This window comes from Silene latifolia, chromosome Y, assembly GCF_048544455.1.
Source record: "Silene latifolia isolate original U9 population chromosome Y, ASM4854445v1, whole genome shotgun sequence".
In the NCBI taxonomy this organism is placed as follows: domain Eukaryota; kingdom Viridiplantae; phylum Streptophyta; class Magnoliopsida; order Caryophyllales; family Caryophyllaceae; genus Silene; species Silene latifolia.
Genome location: NC_133538.1, coordinates 277,605,050 through 277,624,011, shown reverse-complemented (window position 1 = coordinate 277,624,011; position 18,962 = coordinate 277,605,050). Strand labels below are relative to the sequence as shown.

Below are 18,962 nucleotides of genomic sequence, written 5' to 3'. Positions count from 1 at the left end.
ATACCGTACTGCGAATCACCCATTACTATCCTTCATGGATGGATATGATGGTTAAAATAAAATTAAGATGGCTAAGGATTACAAGTATAAAACAGCGTTCATAACACAATGGGGGAATCTATTGCTATACCGTGATGCCTTTTGGATTAATCAATTCTGGGGCAACTTATCAAAGAACAGCAACGGTGTTGCTACATGATATGATGCATAAAGAGGTCGAGGTCTCTATATCAATGACATAATAGTTAAATCAAAGGAGCGTAGTGGCCACTTTGGTGCATTACACAAGTTTTTTAAGAGATTGCGCAAGTACAACATGCGATTGAATCTATAGAAGTGTGCATTCGGGGTTACCTCTGGCAAGATTTTGGATCACATCATTAGCCATCGTGGCATCAAAGTCGACCAATCAAAGATTTAATCCATTATGGAAATTTCCCACCCAAAGACTGAGAATGAAATTCACGGTTTTTTGGGTAGAGTTCAATACATAAGCCGCTTTGTAGCAAAACTAACCATGATATGCGAGCCGAACTTTAAGAAACAAAAGGCTGGGGAATATGTCACATGGGTTGATCAATGTCAAGTTGCATTTTTGACAAAATCAAGGAAGTGTTGTCTTCTCCACCCGTGATTAGTCCACCTGTAGCCGGATTGTCATTATTGTTATATCTCACAGTTATGGATAAAGAGGAAAGAGCAATTTACTACATCAGTAAAAAGTCCTTACAATACGAGATTCAAGTACACATAACTAGAAAAGACACGCCTAGCCCCAGTTTGGGTAACGAAGAACCTGCGGCATTACATACTAAGTCATAGTGTGTGTGTCTACTCAAAGATGGACCCAATCAAATACCTATTCGAAAAACCAGTGCTAAATGGCAGAATGTCAAGATAGACTCTCATGCTATCGGAGTTTGATTTCAAATATGTACTATTGAAAGTGATAAAAGGAAGGGCAATTCCAAACTTTCTTGCGGATAATCCAATAGAAAAAACCGAGGTTGTTGATACATCGTCATTTCCAACGAGGACATTGTCCATATAGAGAACGACATGTGGGACCTTTACTTCGATTATGCATTAAATTACAAAGGATACGAGATATGTGTCCTACTCATTTCCCCGGAAGGCGAGCATGTCCCCATTTCAATCAAATTAGATTATAACGTCACCAATAACACAACCGAATATAAGGCATGTCTACTCGGTTTGCACAGTGCTATCAAGTTGGGCATTAAAAGGCTTATGGTGCATAGAGACTGATCACTGGTCATCAATCAAGTAGCTGGGACATGAAAAATCCGAAGTGATAGCCTAGCCACTTATTAAGAAAAGATAAAATAATTAAAATAATTCTTCGATGATATCAAGTATGTTCACCTCCCAAGGGGCAAGAATCGGTTCGCCGATGCATGTCAAAATTAGCTGCTCTAATCAATATGCCAAATTATATGGACAATATGCCGTTGTGTGTCGAACGAAGGTTGTCAGTAGCCTATGTTAATGCAATCGATGCTATTGAGGAAGTAGAGGTTGAATCTTGCTATCAAGACATTTTATAATTTGAAGAAACGGAGAGTATCCTCCCGACTTGGAAACTCGTGGAAAACGAACCATTCGAATGCTAGCAGCTCAATTCGTTAGAACTAACAATGGGCAGCTATACAAAAAGACCGCACAAGGTGTTCTATTGTGATGCATAGACATGTCAACTACAAAGAAGTTATGGACAAATTCCTCAGTTTTCCATCCTCTTAAGGCATCAAATTCCTCAGGCAAAGGACAAATTTCTCCATCTAGAAAGTCGAAGACATGACGGGTAGAATCCCATAACTTTAAGCATTCGTCCAGAAATGCAATTTGAGGCTGAATTTGCCTTTGCGGAATTAGTTGATTTAGTCCCGCCTCAATCAGTCGTTGACATGTGATTTGCTGAATTTGCCCTTGGAAATCAGAGGACCCAGGTTTCATGGCTCACTTAAGAATATCCATGTTTTTGTATAGAAGTTTTTTAGAAAGATAAGTGAATAAGAAGTTTGATGTGATTTATCTTTCCTGTTGGTCTCCTTATATAGGAAAAATAAGGAAATAATTTGCGAATGGTATTAGGAAACCCCATGATGCCGCCTCACTGATGCCACGACGGGCTAGGGACACGCGTCCACCGCAAGAGTAGTGAATGTGTCTCATAATTTGGTGATAAATTTTATTACATTTTATTATAAATGGTAAATGTATGAGTTAAGCAAGTCTAACATAATTTTATTTCCTAGGAAATAAAATTTGCCTATAAATAGAGGTAGCTCGGGCGGGCCGGATACCAAACCTAGTAAAAACATAAAGAAATAACCGATACTCTACCCTCTAATCGATCAATAACTATTGCATGAGAGACAGTCCACAGAGCCACACATAAAGTCTCATTGACAAGCTTATTGTGTAACGAAACAACTTAATCATTAGCAATAAATTAACGGAGTTTATTTTCGTAGTATACATTTTACTCATTTCAGTACATTTTGTACCAAACTTTCTATTTACCTACCCTTGACTAAAAAACAATCAACTTAATTCTCTGTATTGTTAAACCTAACTCTTATCAAAATAACCAAGTTTTTCAATTATATATGATAATTTGGATGTTGAATAAGTATTTAATTTGTTAATTACATGATTATTAATTAAAATTAATGCTCTTTTACAATTTTGATGTATTTTTTAATTAATTTAGGGTTAAGTTGAAATTGATTTAGGAATTGTGATAATTAGGAATGGAAGGAATGAAGGATGGTGGCTGCATGGCAGAGGATGGGTGTCACCGGCAGGAGAAGCGAACGTCGCTAGCGAGAGCAAAGAGAGAGAGGAGATCTGGTTAGCGGCGATGAGGAGAAGGTACGACGATCGGCTGGTACATATTGGGTTGCCTTTGGCCGCCGATGAAGGGAAAGACGGTGGTCTGGTGGTGGGGCTGCGTGTGGCCAAGGGAAGGGTGGTGGTGATGGTAGTGGTGGTGGTGGAAATTGGGTCTTTGCGGTTAGTGTTACGTGAAGTTATTGTTTGCAATTTTTTTTTTCATGTGTAGTACACGACACAGACTCACAATACATTTTGTGATAAAAATAAGAGGGGTAGTATAGTTAAAATCGTACTATTATGAATAAAATGTGTACTATAAAAATAAATACCTAAATTAATCATCTTTTATTAAAATGCACCATCTCATAATATGAAATTGACTAAGCTAGTCAATTACGAGTCCATATCCTCTCAATTTCCTAAAAAAGTTCATTTCCTTATAATGGTTGAGATCGTATTCTGCTAACATCTAATGGTTCTAAATATATCCATAAAATAAAGGAAAAATGGAAGTTAGAGGATCCTAGTCCATCAATTAATCTAGACCTGGAAAAACGGGTCAACGGGTCGGGTTCAGATCGGACCAATTCGGGTCGGGTCAGTTTGGGCCTCTCATTGATTTCGGGTTAATTCGGGTCGGGATGGGTCATTTTGGATTTCAGGTCTGTTTCGGGTTTGTTGGTCGGGTCTGTTTCGGGTCAATCAGGTCGGGTTGTTTCGGGTCGGGTCATTTTCGGGTCATTGAATAATAGAGAAATAGACATTTCAAGTCTTTTCGATTCAATTAGAGTTATATTTTGTCAGGTCATTTTTGGGATTGGTGGTTTTGGATCGGCTCATTTTCGGGTCAGGTCAGTTACGGCTCAAAAAGCTCGGGTTATGTTCGGGTCGGGTCGGGTCGGGTCGGGTCAATTCGGGTTTTCGGGGCACACTCGGATGATATAGTTCGGGTCACTTCGGATCTCGGGTCCGTCTTTTCAGCCGGGTCAATCGGGTCGGGTTCTTTTGCGAGGTCTACTTTGATCGCTTTATGAATATACCTTTCACAAATCAATGCATTGACTAATCCGAATCCCATCTTTTAACTTGTCTTTTTCCTCACCATTCAACAAATCCCATTCCTATTTTTTCACTAAAAAAGAACACAAAAATAATTACTACTTTGCTGAAATCTGCAGTAAAAAACACACCATTTACGCAAAATCCTAGTGCTTTCCCTACTTTCCCCATAATTTTGCCAATTTAGGGTTCTTCCCCCTTCTTGTTCTTCCCCATTCTCAGGATCTCACTTCTTCATTCTCATTCTTGCTGTTTTTACACCAACCTTCAACCTTTCCTTCCTCCTAAAGCTAGGATTTCAATTTCACATACAATAATTAGTAACTACAGCTGGGGTTTTTTCATTCAACTTACTTCAATTTAAATTTCAAGAAATCTTCAATTTTCTCACAAATTAGCAACTGGATTCTTTTGATTTGACCTGATTTTCACTTCTTTGAGCTTAATGCTTAGATTTTCTTGAGTTTTCCATTAAAGTTGCATGCTTGCATCTAACCTATTAATTTTTTTTGGTATTATAAGCTTAACAGTTTTGATTTTTTTGAAATTTCACACAAATTTACATCTGGGTTTGTGATTGTGTTCCATATTAAGCTTAAAGTTCAAAGCTTTGTTGGATTTTACATCTGGGTTTTGGTTTACTTTATGTACTAGTTTTATTCGCCGTATGAGTTTTAAGCTTGCCTTTAGAGTTAGAATTGGTTTACTTGTTTTCTGAACAATCTGCATGAAAGTAGAGTACATTTGTGTGATGAGCTTGATTGTGTTGTAGTGTATAATGGCATTGAACTTACCAGCTGCAGAGGCAGCTGGAGTAGCCATTGGATCGATTGGTCGTGGATACGACATATCGACAGATCTTAGGCTTAAATTTTGTAAAGGTGAATCGGTTGAATCTCATTTGATTGAAATTAATGAGGATAAGTGCCAAGAGATTGCTTTGCCTGGTGGAATTGTGGTTCCTAATGTCCCAAATTCGATAAAATGTGATAAGGGTGAAAGGACCAGGTTTAGGTCTGATGTTCTTTCTTTTCAGCAGGTACTGTTATAGAGTCTTATTGCCTGAAAGTTTATCGGTTTAATTTTTGTTGTCGGTTTTTAGCGGTTTATGTTTCTTAGTTTATGAACTCCTGTAATTTCTGTTGATTTCTATTCATCATTGGTAAGCCTATTTCAACTTGTATGTTCTGTGGTCGATAAACTTGATGAACTGAATTTGAGTTTTTTTCGGCATAAGGATTTCTCGGTGATGAACTAAAAGTTGATAGCTGAAGTGCTGACCTCTTAGTTTGATGATAATGTATAGCTAAGATTCAAAACCATTAAAGTTGACGAAATATAATTGTGTTTATGTGTGCTGGTACATTTGTGTACAGAAGAGAATCTAATATACGAGGATGATAATGAAATAATCTGACAATGGCAAAGTGTGTCATAGCTGGATTAGCTGGTCTTTATGTGCTGATTTTTCATTTTCCACTTATCGTGTTTTCTCATTGCTGCTACATGTTGACATTAGTAACTCTTATACTTTGTGCTATCATTTACAGATGTCGGAACAATTCAACCAAAAGATCGCGTTAACTGGCAAAATACCTTCAGGCCTCTTTAATACTATGTTTGAATTCTCGGGATGTTGGCAAAAGGATGCGGCCTACACAAAGACACTGGCCTTTGATGGGGTGTTCATAACCTTATATACTGTTGCTTTACAGAAAAGTCATTTGGTATTGCGTGACCATGTGAAACAAGCTGTGCCTTCAACATGGGAGCCAGCTGCATTGGCAAGGTTACATATTGTTCTTCATTTGGTGTTTCTTCTTTTTCGATTGAATACGTTAGAAGATTAGGATTGATGCCAAACTTAGGATGACTGTTATGGGTATGATTGAGACTTTGAGAGAACATATAGATATAAGGGTGTTGAACTCTTGTGCTTAAATCTCATATTTTAAACGTTCTATATGGGCTCATTGGATTTACAATTACTAATCTTGAACACATGGAAATGCAGTTACGTCTACAGTTGTTGAATTGTGGATGTAATGTAATCAGTCACGCCCACACCTTACGCGGCCATTATTTGAAATACGGTTTTAAAGTCTATATTTCGCCACTTAGAGATCTCAAATTTGATCTGTTTCTATGTTTGCTGTACAGTAAGATTACTGGCCTGCTGGTCACAGCTAAGCTCCTGTACCAATGTTGCTAAAACTTTGTTGATTTGATATGGTTTAACTGAGAAGAATCGATGTCTTTTGGACATTCAAACCAGAAAAGTTAATTTCCTTATTAAGATCTGATTGAGCATATGCAGAAACCTGTAATTGTTGCTCTGTTTGGACTGGTAATTCTTCATTGACTTTTCAAATGAATGCAACATTTTTACTTTTGGATGGTAACAAAAATATATCAATGAGATGGACACCAACAAATTCCACACCACTCTATATGTCTTTAATAGATGAGTGCAGCCTTATAGGTTCTGCTGTAGGTAGACTCCTGATGAGATGTGCTTTGATAAGAAGCAACTGTTTACTAATATGTATTCCATATAAAAAGTAGTGTCGTGATTTTACAGACATTGTTCTGTGTTTCTTAGATTAGTTTTGTTGAGTTGTGATTTTCCCTGGCATTCTTGCTTTAAGGCATCCCCTTAGCAAGTACACTCTCTAGAATGGTGACAAACTGACAATTTGAGCATGCAGCAGAAAATTCTACGCAGGGTGCAAGCTAATGGTGTATATTTTAAATATACCGAAACCAATAATTGCTTGGATTGAATATGCAACATAATTTGATAATTTGGTGACTATGCCGTGCCTATTTGAATATAAATCTAATTTATCATGTTTACTTGCAGGTTCATAGAACAATTTGGAACACACATTATTGTGGGTGTAAAGATGGGAGGGAAAGATGTCATTTACGTAAAGCAGCAACATTCATCAACACTGGGTCATGCTGATGTTCAGAAAAAATTGAAGGAGATGGCTGACAAGCGATTCATAGATGCAAATGGGGAGTGTGACATGAACTCTGATAATGCTTGTCATAATGACAAGGTACCTTTTTTTTTTCTCAGTTGTTGCTCTTTAATATAGCAGTTATTGGGTTCATTTGATTGATGCAACTATCCTGAGGTGTAATATTTCCTTGATTTCACACGGGGGCACAAACATTTGCATGGCGAATAGACAACAGTAGACATTTGACATGTAGTCTTAGTTTGTAAACTCCTGGAGTCCGGGTGGTATACGGTGAAACCAAATAATACACGTCTTATCTGCTTGGTATCTGTTAGAATATGTAGTTCTTGTTATCAGTGGTAGTGGTGGTTGCTGGGTTTACGAACACAGCTGTTGCATCTAAAACACAATATGGGGATCCAAATATTGTTGTGGTACGTTTTTCCCTCACAAATTTATTTTCAAAGCGCTCTACGTGCTCGAAAACTAACTAAAAGCTCTCTAAACCAAAAAATGGGCTGCTCCAAAGATTATTTTGCTATTTACATGTGTATCTCAAGGATACTGATGTGCCTTCTCATTATACTTTGGGATTTTTGTGAATGAAATTATCCATCTATTGATTCGGTCAGTTATTGTTGTCTTCTCGCTGCTTTAGCAATATGTTTTCTCATTTATAATGGAACCTTAAGTTTTACATTTGGAATTTGAAGGTCCCATAAAGTGGCAAAAGTGTTGGGTTGTTGATAGCAAGTGGAAATATCCATTCCCCTTGAGAATTGCAAGCCGACATATGGGCACCTAGATTTACGCTTTCCTCAATTTAGGTGGATATTAGCTTCCTCACATTCTAACTTCCTAGGAACTCATTGTCAACCAAACAATTGAAAAGCAATATTTTTTAAAATGTGAGTGTTTTCGGGCATTCACTGCCGGTCCCAAGCCCGAAGAAAGGAGGGTTGCTGTAGGTCTGTGGCAGCCAGCAGAAAAACTTGGTCACATTTTATGGACATGAATCGGAATTTGAACATCGTTGGGGGTCTCCTTAGAAGTGACGCGCTGCACTTCTTAGACCCGGGTGTAGTGAAAAGTATGTGAGGGTTGCTAGGTCGTCGCCCAAAAGCGACGCGCCATCTTTACACCTGGGGGTGGTGTTAAATAGGCAAGGGTGCGCTACATCTAGGCCCGGGTGTAGTGAAAAATATGCAAGGGTTGTTAGGTCGTCGCCCGAAAGCGGCGCACCACCTCGAAGTATGGGTGTGATGTCAAATGGGTTTGGATCTAGGAAGCATGGTCAATAGCGGGTAAAGAAACCGGGGCATGACTTTAGGAAGGGTAGTAGGTTACGTTTTGGTACTTGGAATATTGGCTCTTTGGGAGGGAGGCTAGCTGAGGTAGGGGAGGTTATGAAAAGGAGGAAGGTGCATATAATGTGTCTACATGAGACAAAGTGTAGCGCCTTGGGGTTATAAGCTTTGGTACACGGGTAAGGACAAAAGTCGTAATGGAGTGGGTATTGTCATTGATAAAAATTACATCGATGATGTGGTAGAAGTATCGAGAAAGAATGATAGGATTATGAGCATTAAGCTTGTAGTCAGGGATGAGGTGCTAGGTGCTGGGTGTCATAAGTGCTTACGCACCTCAAGTAGGATTGGATGCTTCTTTTCGACGAGCCTTTTGGGAAGACCTGAAGAGGTTGTAGAACGAGTCCCTATTAGAGAGAAATTGATCATTGGTGGTGACCTCAATGGGCATGTGAGTACTAGTCAGAGTTGGCTTCGAGAGCATTTATGGGGGTTTTGGTTTCGGGGAGAAAAATAATGCAGGAAGTGATATATTAGATTTTGCTTTTGCATGACTTGGGTATAATGAACACTTGGTTTGAGAAAAGGCATTCTCAATTGGTGACTTTTAGGAGTGGAGGAAATGCTAGTCAAATTGACTTCCTTTTGGTAAGGAATGTGTGGAGGAAAGAGTACACCGATTGCAAGGTCATACCCGCTAAAAGTACCGCAACACAACATAGGCTAGTGGTGCTTGATTTTCGAGGTAGGAAAGACATGAGGAAGAGAAAGGTAGTCGGTGAGGCACGAATCAAGTGGTGGAAGCTACAAGGGGAAAACCAACAAGCATTTTTGGATAAGGTCGGAAGTAGCGATATTTGGTCGGATTGCAAGGAGAAAGATATAGATGCAACGTGGGATAAATTGGAGCATGTTGTGAAGGATTTAGCGAGGGAGGTGTTAAGGGAATCTAAAGGAAATAGACCATCAAGTAAGGGCACATCGTGGTGGAACAATGAGGCGAGACAAGCGATAAAGATGAAGCGTGAATGTTATAAGGTTTTGGGAAAATGCATGAGTGATGAACTTTGAAAAGTACAAGGAGGCTAGACGAGCCGCTAAAAAGGCAGTGCGTGATGCGAGAGCAAAAGTTGAGCAAAAGTTAACCGAGAAGTGTATGCCAAGTTGGACACAAGAGAAGGAGAGAAGGATATCTATAAACTGCCCTCATAAGAGACCAAAGGGATATTGGGAGAGTTAGGTGTGTGAATGATATGGACGACAAGGTTTTGGTTCAGGATAACGAAATAAAGGCTGTATAGAGTTCCTACTTTGATACTTTATTCAATGCACATCAGAGCAAGGTCTTGGGGATGTACAAGTAACACCAAGCAAGGTTAATCGTGAATTTGTGCGTAGAATACAAAAGAGTGAAGTTAGAAAGACTCTAAGGAAGATGGGGTCAAAGAAAGTGGAGGGACCGGATGGTATACCCATAGAAGTTTGGAGGTGCTTGGGGAAGAGAGGAATCGAATGGGTAACCATGCTCTTCAACAAGATTTGGAGGAGCAACAAGATGCCATTAGCTTGGAGGAGAAGCACTCTTGCCCCTTTGTATAAGAATAAAGGTGATGTTCAAGAGTGCTCCAATTATCGGGGAATTAAACTATGAGTCATACGACGAAGTTATGGGAGTGGATAATCGAGAAAAGGCTTAGGAAATGTGTACACATCTCGGATAACCAATTTGGATTTATGCCCGGGAGATCGACTATGGATGCGATTTTTATTATGAGAGAGTTGATGGAACACCATCAGGACAAGAAGAAGAAGAATGACCTCCTTATGGTTTTTATTGACTTGGAAAAGACATATGATAGGGCACCGAGAGAAGTACTTTGGTGGGCTATGCCGAGAAAGGGTGTGTCTCGAAAATATATTGACCTCATAAAGGACATGTATGAGGGGGCCGGTGCAAGTGTTCGCACTAATGTTAGAACAAAAGAATTTCCCATTACCATTGGGGTGCATCAAGGTTCCGCACTTAGTACTCTTCTCTTTGCCATAGTTATGGATGAGTTGACAAGTGATATTTAGGACGACATCCCTTGGTGTATGATGTTTGCGGATGATATTGTGTTGATTGATGAGACGAAAGAGGGGGTTGAGAGAAAGTTGGAAATGTGGAGGCTACTTTGGAGACTCGTGGGTTTAGGTTATGCAGGAGTAAGAACGAGTACTTGAGGTGTTTGTTCAGTAAGGGTTGAGATCGAGATCGAGTAAGGGTTGAGATCGACAAAGATGGGGAGTATTATTTTCAATGGGTGGGGAATATTATTTTCGATGGAAATGCTGTTGAGGGGGCTATTATTCAAAAAGATGGGGAGTTAGACGGAGATGTGGCTCACTGAATTAAAGCGGGCGGGATGGTTGAAATGGAAAAGTGCTACAGGGTTTTTATGCGATAAAGATATGCCCCAAGGATTAAGGGAAACTTTTATCGCACGGCGATTAGGCCTGCCTTACTTTACGGCTCCGAGTGTTGGACTGTGAAACATTGTCACATTCAAAAGATGAGTATGGCGGAGATGCGTATGTTGAGGTGGATGTGCGGCCATACAAAGAAAGATTGATTAAGGAATGAAGTGATTAGGGAAAAGGTGAAAGTGGCGTCAATAGAGGACAAGATGATGGAAAACCGACTAAGATGGTTTGGCCATGTGAGAAGGAGACCTATGGACGCACCCGGAGTACAGGGAGACTAAAACAGACATGATTGAGAGTGATAAAACACGATATGAGATTTCTCGGGCTTGATGAGGGAATGGTGATGGAGAGGGCACAATGGAGGGTAATGATACATGTGGATTTTTAGTATTTGATGTTATTTAATATATTTAATGTTTTTTTATTTAATTTTTAAAATTTATTTGTTCTTTTCGGATTTATTATACTTTTTACCAAAAACTTTTTTATATATTAATAATTGGTTCGCTTTTAAGGTATTCCGGACCCTTAAGTTTTATTTCGGTTTTCAAAATCGTTTTAATCTTTATTTTTGATTTAAATTCTAAGTTAAAATCCGGACATCGATTTTAAAACCTATAAGTTTACTTGCTTTCGTATTATGTTTCACTCCCCTTTTGTTTTTCACTTTTTTTTTCTTTTTTTTTTTCGCATTTTTGAGGTGTGCGTTCACCATGGATGGTCCTAAAGGATGATTCATGTCAGCCGATCCCAAATCATTTTGGAATTAAGGCTCTGATGTTGTTGTTGAATGCTTGTGTGTTTCTAGAATTCTAGGGCGTGACGCAAGTTGTTGATACCTTTCATGCAAATTGCAGAATGAGGTTGCATCTTGATTTTTTTTTACTTTTATTTAAAATGATTAATCGAATTTATGTTGCAAGTTAATGTTGCAAGTAGAATACTGAATGAGCTGATATTTTAATGAGCCTTTTTCTTCCCAACAGTTATACTTGAAGTGATGTTTGTTTATCTAACTTTTGATTTCGTTCTTATTGTATTTTACTCTCTCTTATACAATCCATTCAGTCTACTTATACCCTTATTATTTGCGGTAGACGGAATTTAAGAACATTATTAAACAATTATTAACCACCACCTTCCAACCAAAAAAAAAATCACCCAGCATTATTGTCTCCTTAAGTCCTCATCACCAGTCCTGATGTCGCCATCTCCAGAGTCTTTCATCTCCTTCATGATAAAATGTGTAGTTTATTGGCTCAAAATTAACCAGCAATGGTGGTGACAGTAGTGCACTTGTTTTTGGAACATAATAGTTGGTGGCGTTTAATTATAAAGTTCAGATAAAGACTAGTTTATCTAAGTATTTTCCGAACGAGGAATGGATCGATTGACTAGATTGTACATTAAGGCATATGGGTAAATTTGATTAGACTGGAGGGTCTTTTAAATAACGGAGGAAGTTAGTTATTCTTTGTTTTTGGTAATTGCTGGTGAGTTATTGCATGGTGAAGCTGCATGTGTTCATTTTTCATAATTCTTCGTAGAGTGTAAAATTTCCTTTCCACATCGCCCCTCGCCCTATCTATGCTCACTCCCATGACTAGCAAAGCCTCAATCCCGAAAGACTTTCTAGTTGCCTAATGAGAAGCATTACAAGCTAAAATAAAAATAAATAGAAAAACTATAGAAGGGAGAAAAGAATGGGAAACTTACAGTAAACAAGAAGTTAAGGGAAAGCAGAGGAAGAGTAACCTACGAAGCTACTTGAAGCACAGTCATCAACATGATTTTGGCCCTCCACTGTACCATATGCAATGTTGTTCTTAAACATAACTCGGATTTTCTTATGTCTTCCTCATCTTCACTTTATCCTTCTATTTTTCGAACCAGTGCGCATCACACTTATCTTTATATTTTCAAACCAATGCAAGCAAGGCTTTATTGTCATATCTTCAACAAGCACAACTGTCTTTTACGATATTATTCCCGCACATCCAACATATCATAAGCATCTCCGCCACATTCATCCTTTGTTACTCCGATACTTCACTTAGTTGCCGTATTCCGTATCCGATACGTATTTTGTCGGATACGATACGACACTTTGTTACTTCATTTTAGACCAAAATATTGAAATTTTCGCACAAAATGTATCAGATACTCCGATATGTATTTTGCCGGATACGAGTAGACGAGTCTGGGTAACATAGCATTCATCATTTAAGCATCACAGTTTCGGTGGGCTGTGAAGATCATAAGTAATAGGAAGTATCACTGTTGTTTTAGTTAACCTATGTAATTTGTCTATTACGCTATTTGAATAATCATGGAGGCCTGGAGCTTACCACCTGACACTACTTGTATGATCGGTTTGCTTTATGTAGTTTCAAGGCCACGAACAGCGACTGAGATTCGCCGACATGAGTCCTTCTTGTTCATACTCACATAAAGAGGTATTTCAATAAGCATTTTCCTTGTTATTTGGGCAGGTTTTTGCTATATAATTACTCACACATTTTTGTAATTTTTGCTATTTTAATTTTTAAGGAAGTTACTACCATTTGCAAAAGGAGAGGCGGAAGTGAAAATAGGAATCTTCCCCATCACCAGTGGCTACAAACTGTACTGTCTGAGCCAGACGTTATTTCAATGTCGTTTATCCCAATTACATCGCTGTTGAATGGTGTCCCTGGGAGTGGGTTCTTAAGCCATGCTATAAATCTATACCTTCGCTGTAAGTTTGTGTAACTGTAACTTATTCTTAGTGACGGTGGGTGTTTATTATTTTAACCTTTTGAGTTTTTTTTTTTTTTTTTTTCTTTTTTTTAATATCACACACCCACCCTCATCTTCTGGAATTAGCATTTTATGTTTGGAAGTGCCTGCCTATTATAACGTCGTTTTTGTTTTCGGCTTATGTTGGCAGACAAGCCGCCTACAGAAGAACTTCATCAGTTTTTAGAATTTCAGCTGCCAAGACAGTGGGCACCTGTGTTCAGCGAACTTCCATTGGGTCCTCAACGCAAGGAACAGAATTATGCTTCGCTTCAGTTTAGCTTCATGGGTCCAAGGCTCTATGTCAATACTAGTGCGGTAATTAATCTTTGCTGGCTATCATTCCTTCTTTATATGAGATTTCTTCTAAGAACAATTCCTATGTTAAATTTTTTTACCATATTTTCATCTGCATTTATATTTAAAATGACAGAAACATTTAATAGGATGAACAACATTGACTCATCGTCTCAATGGGGGGGCGGGGGCTACCCCTTTGCTAAAGACGTATAATAGATGTTTTCGGTTGATCCCTTATGAAAATTGCTTCGTAAATTCATTGCACGCTTTATGTCATGATACAAGAGGTATTAAGAGTTAAGTGAACCATTTCGCTTTCTTCTTTCATATTGCAAAGCTGAGTCTCCAGTGAAATTTTCTTAAATAGGATATATTCAAAGTAATTTTATATGGGATTTTCGACTATTTTCTCATGTAACTTCCAGCTAATTTCTGTTGCTTGTCAATGAGGGGTACAGGTTGATGTTGGTAGAAGGCCAGTGACTGGTCTACGGCTTTATCTTGAAGGCAGAAGAAGCAATCGCCTAGCCATCCACCTGCAACACCTGTCATCTCTTCCAAAAGTCTTTCAACTGAATGATGACACAACTGGAAATTATGAGCAGGAATCTTACGATCGCAGGTTCTATGAGAAAGTCGGTTGGAAGAACTTCTCTCATGTATGCACTGCTCCAGTTGAACCCGATGATGACCTTGCAATCGTAACTAGGGCCCAATTGCAAGTTGCGGATTATGGGTTCAAGAAATTACTCTTTCTTAGACTTGGTTATTCCACCGTGGTAGGGGCCACTCTGATAAAGAATCCTGAATGGGATGGGTCACCAGGTTTGGGTCGCAAATCGGGGCTTATATCAACATTAATCAGCCAGCACTTCGCTGCTGCCGCAAGGCCACCACCACAACCGGCTGACGTGAATATCAACTCTGCCGTCTATCCTGGGGGCCCACCAGTTACAGTCCAAGCACCCAAGCTTTTGAAGTTTGTTGACACTACGGAGATGACAAGGGGCCCACAAGATACACCAGGTTACTGGGTTGTTTCCGGAGCAAAGCTTCAGGTTGAGAAGGGTAAAATATCTTTACGGGTGAGATATACTTTACTTACACCCATTCTACCAGATGAAGATGAGCTGGAGTAGAAGTTAATGTAAGTCGGTCTCATCAAATATTGGTTGCATACCGGTATGGTAACTGGTAAATAGAGGCCATATGAGACAGAGAGTTGTTTATGAGACAGAGAGTTGAAGGTGTAGGTGAGTAACGTCGATACCAGACAGTATTTGTGTCCATTGTTTTAAATTTTGATTCCCTCCCTTTCTCCGATGAAGAGAGAAGGGAGAGTAGAAAACCGGATTTGCATATGTAAGTTGAAACTCTAATAGAGAAAAGTGGAGAAACATGCATTTTCATGTGTACGAAAAATTCTGGCTTTCGCCGGAGTTATTGCTGGCCTCTAAAGATAAGTAGGTTGAATTTGTGATGTTATTAAGGCCTCAGGCCAGCAAGCATTCTTTAAGATGAGAAACGGATATGGCAGTTGCACAACGCTTCCTCTCCTACTGAGTACTGAGTAGTTACTGCTGCTTTATAATTAATCCATAATATTGTTTCAAAAACTAATTTGGTGACGACAAGATCATTTGTAAATGTCATTATTCTTCCCCTCGTATCCAACACAATTGCTTGGAATAGGTCCTGAACCATGACATGAACCAGGATTTGCTAAACACCCAAACAAGCTCTAGGCTACAGTTTTATACGTCGTAGATGTAGCCAGCTAAAAAACTATTTCTGACCGATTGAGTGTTCATCTTTGATCCGCCCTGAAACCGAGAAAATCATGTAAATACTCTTCATTCAACTAGTCATTTATGTTTATTCATTTTTTTTTTTTTTTGACAGTTGGATAGTAGAAGACCATACCTACAAAGTTCTTGGCCTCTCTAGCAATGCTATGTGCTAGAGAGTTCATAGATCTAGGAATAAAGCGTAAACTTAAACAATGGAAATACTTCCCTAAATCTAGAATATCACTAATAACAGAAACTAAGTGGTGACTTCTTTTGATGACTCCGAGGATCTGCAAGATAACCTGTAGACAATCAGCCGAAATGTTAATATGATGGAATCCTTTCCGGAGAGCCCACCTAAGAACCTGTCTGATACCAATTGCCTCCGCCTGTTTCGCTGATTCAGAGAGTAAGGCAACATGCATTGTATCTCCCGAGAAGCCATCCTTAGTAATGTTATCCATCCAAGAGCTTGTCTATCCAATACCCGTAGTGTTATCATCTTTCCAAGCTGCATAACTAAGTTTGTAAATAACTTGACGCACATGTCAAGGTGTTATGATTGACAAATATTTATGGTGACAAACACGCCAAAAAACCCAAGGTACCGAACACCCTCCTATTTCGAGATAGAAACATAGTATTGAAAAGAATAGTATAAGACTACGATCCTGTTCTTTTAGACTGAAATGGATCTGATCTGAACTGAACTGAATTTATAGGATTCGAACTGAATTGAACTGAACGTATAGAATCTGAACTGAACTTATAGGATCTGAACTTTTCTGAGCTTATAGGATCTGAATTGAACTGAACTTATTGGATCTGAGCTGAACTTATTGTAGGAAAAATAATCGCAGTAACCAGAGGGAACAGAAATACCGTAACAGAGATGGTCAGCGAAATCAGAGAATAAAACCCGTAAGTAGTGCCGTGGTAGGAGCCACTGCCTTGAAAACTATTTCTCTGGTACGACCGTGGTGACGATCAGTTAGTGCCGGTAGTTCCCCAAAGATAACACTACAATCTCCACGCAGTTCCGCCCACTCGGAACTGTGAGACTTGGAACGATATTAAAACAGTACCCAGAAACTTTAATATTGAGCAGAGAAGAGAAGGAGAGAAGAGAGTGTGATTTTTTTGTATTTTAGAAGTGAAACAGGTTCCTCTATTTATAGTAAAAATAGAGCAACAACAAATCAAAACCGCTCCACAAAAGCAGCAGTCAAGACCGAGTTAGTGGGCAGATTAAGCTCCTTAATCGCAGGCACTAACAGTCTCATTGACTGACTAAATCAACACACACAACCATCAAACAAAATGTAGACAACCCATTACATACAAGAGCAAAAAGGTAAAAGGGGGCCTTTGGCCCGCACCGCAGGTGCTCTACCCAAACCCAAACCCGAGCCCGAGCTCGAGCCGGGCCGGACCGGCGCGCGCGCGTGTGTGTGTGTTTGGACCCAAACCCACAGGCCCAAGACTTACAACAAAAGCCCCTTTGGTCCACTCACTTAACCAATAGAGAACAAGTTGATATATAAGCCAAGAGAGAAAGCAATATTCCACCGATGTGGGATGTCAAACAAACAAAAGGCAATTGTTGAAAGTTGCTTTAGCAAGCCATCATTTCCAACAATCCCCTACTGATGGCGAAGAGAAAGAAAAGAAGAAATTCCTGGGTAAAGGAAGGATTGGATACTTAGGTATCAATATCTTTCGATTTGAATTGCACTTTAGTGCAATGAGGAAACAACTTACTTACAGCGAGAGAATATCTTGCGATTTGAATTCCTAGCTGAGCTTCGGTCGATACCCCTCACAACACATATCATACCTTCAGATTAAGATCGTTCCGCGTAAGTGGAACGCGCTCTTTTAGAGTTATGCGTTTACCTCGGTACTAATAGATGTGTTCAGAAGACTTCTCATAGTCTAATGATCGTTACACCTACGTAGTTGACTCAAGTGCTTCTCAATAGCACTTCTCACATGAGTCATTAAGGACCTAAGTCCAACCTGGTGTATGATTCATCAAATGCGTCTCAAAAGCACCACCATAAAGGCTATGAATCATACAACGCCATAGGAATAGAAGCTTTAGACCTAGTCAAGTCTCACTCTTGACCTAAGGACTTAAGCCCCATTCCCCTCGACGTATCAATGACTAGTCTCCTAGCCAGCCCTTTAGTAAAGGGATCAGCAAGATTGTTTTCGGACTTCACATAGTCCAAAGTAATCACTTCATTGTCTTGGAGTTGTCTAACTGCAGCGTGCCTTATTCGAATGTGTCTCTTTTTCGAATTGTAGACACTATTCTTTGCAACACCAATAGCAGCCTGCGAGTCACAGTGCAGGGAGACTGGTGTTAGCCGTCCGCCCCATACTGGTATATCAGCTAAAAGTTTTCTCAACCATTCAGCCTCTTGTCCTGCCAACTCAAGAGCTATGAACTCAGATTCCATGGTAGAGCGTGCTATACAAGTCTGTTTAGAGGACTTCCACGATATAGCACCTCCACCCATGGTAAAGACATAACCACTAGTAGAACAGATCTCATCGTTACCTGCAACCTAGTTCGCATCACAATATCCCTCTAACACAGCAGGAAATTTACTATAATGCAAACATAAGTCAACTGTTCCTTTTAGGTATTTTAGTAAACGACGAAGAGCATTCCAGTATTCATTACTAGGGTTATGTGTATAACGACTCAGTCTACTAACTGCATAAGCAATATATGGTCGAGTACAGTTCATTAAAAACATCACACTACCTAGGATTTTAGCATACTCTTCTTGGGAAACACTCTTGCCCAAGTTTTTACACAATGGTACACTAGGATCATAGGGTGTTCTAGCAGGCACATAATCAAAGCAGTTAAACTTTCTCAACACTTTTTCAACATAATGAGATTGACTTAGACAGATTCCATTGGGGTTTCGGATGACCTTAACTCCTAGGATAACATCAGCTTCTCCTAAGTCCTTCATCTCAAATTGTGATGACAAAAAATCTTTGGTTCTAATTATGACCTCCAAATTATTACCAAGTATTAACATGTCATCAACATATAGGCATATAATTACACAATCAGATCCCATCATTTTTGAATAAACACATGAATCAGAATTGTTAACCACATAGCCATTACTTATCAAAGTGTTGTTAAATTTCTCATACCACTGTTTAGGTGCTTGTTTCAGTCCATAAAGTGACTTGTTCAGTTTACACACTTTACTCTCTTGACCCTCAACCACAAAACCTTCAGGTTGAGTCATATAGATCTCTTCCCTTAGTTCACCATTCAAAAAAAGCAGTTTTAACATCCATCTGATATATAACAAGGTTATGAATAGCAGCTAAGGCGACAAGAGTCCTAATAGTTGAAATTTTGGTCACAGGAGAGTAAGTATCAAAATAATCAATAC

At 39.1% G+C, this 18,962-nt stretch overlaps 1 protein-coding gene across 1 annotated transcript; it reads left to right on the top strand.

Annotated features, from left to right (window-relative positions):
* The first annotated feature begins 3,926 nt into the window (after positions 1–3,926).
* LOC141633934 (MACPF domain-containing protein At4g24290-like) lies at positions 3,927–15,193 on the top strand. Its single transcript, XM_074446283.1, has 7 exons — positions 3,927–4,960; positions 5,472–5,710; positions 6,785–6,986; positions 13,051–13,119; positions 13,214–13,400; positions 13,593–13,759; positions 14,200–15,193. The coding sequence occupies exons 1-7, from the start codon at positions 4,700–4,702 to the stop codon at positions 14,878–14,880; spliced, it is 1,806 nt and encodes a 601-aa protein (XP_074302384.1). The 5' UTR covers positions 3,927–4,699; the 3' UTR covers positions 14,881–15,193.
* Positions 15,194–18,962: the final 3,769 nt, after the last annotated feature.

What these genes read in the sequence shown, in the direction of transcription:
- LOC141633934 (XM_074446283.1), top strand. Translation starts at nt 4,700, where the DNA reads ATGGCATTGAACTTACCAGCTGCAGAGGCAGCTGGAGTAGCCATTGGA. An exon ending in ATGTTCTTTCTTTTCAGCAG is followed by an intron (nt 4,961 to 5,471) that starts GTACTGTTATAG and finishes TATCATTTACAG; the next exon opens with ATGTCGGAACAATTCAACCA. An exon ending in ATGCTTGTCATAATGACAAG is followed by an intron (nt 6,987 to 13,050) that starts GTACCTTTTTTT and finishes TGCTTTATGTAG; the next exon opens with TTTCAAGGCCACGAACAGCG.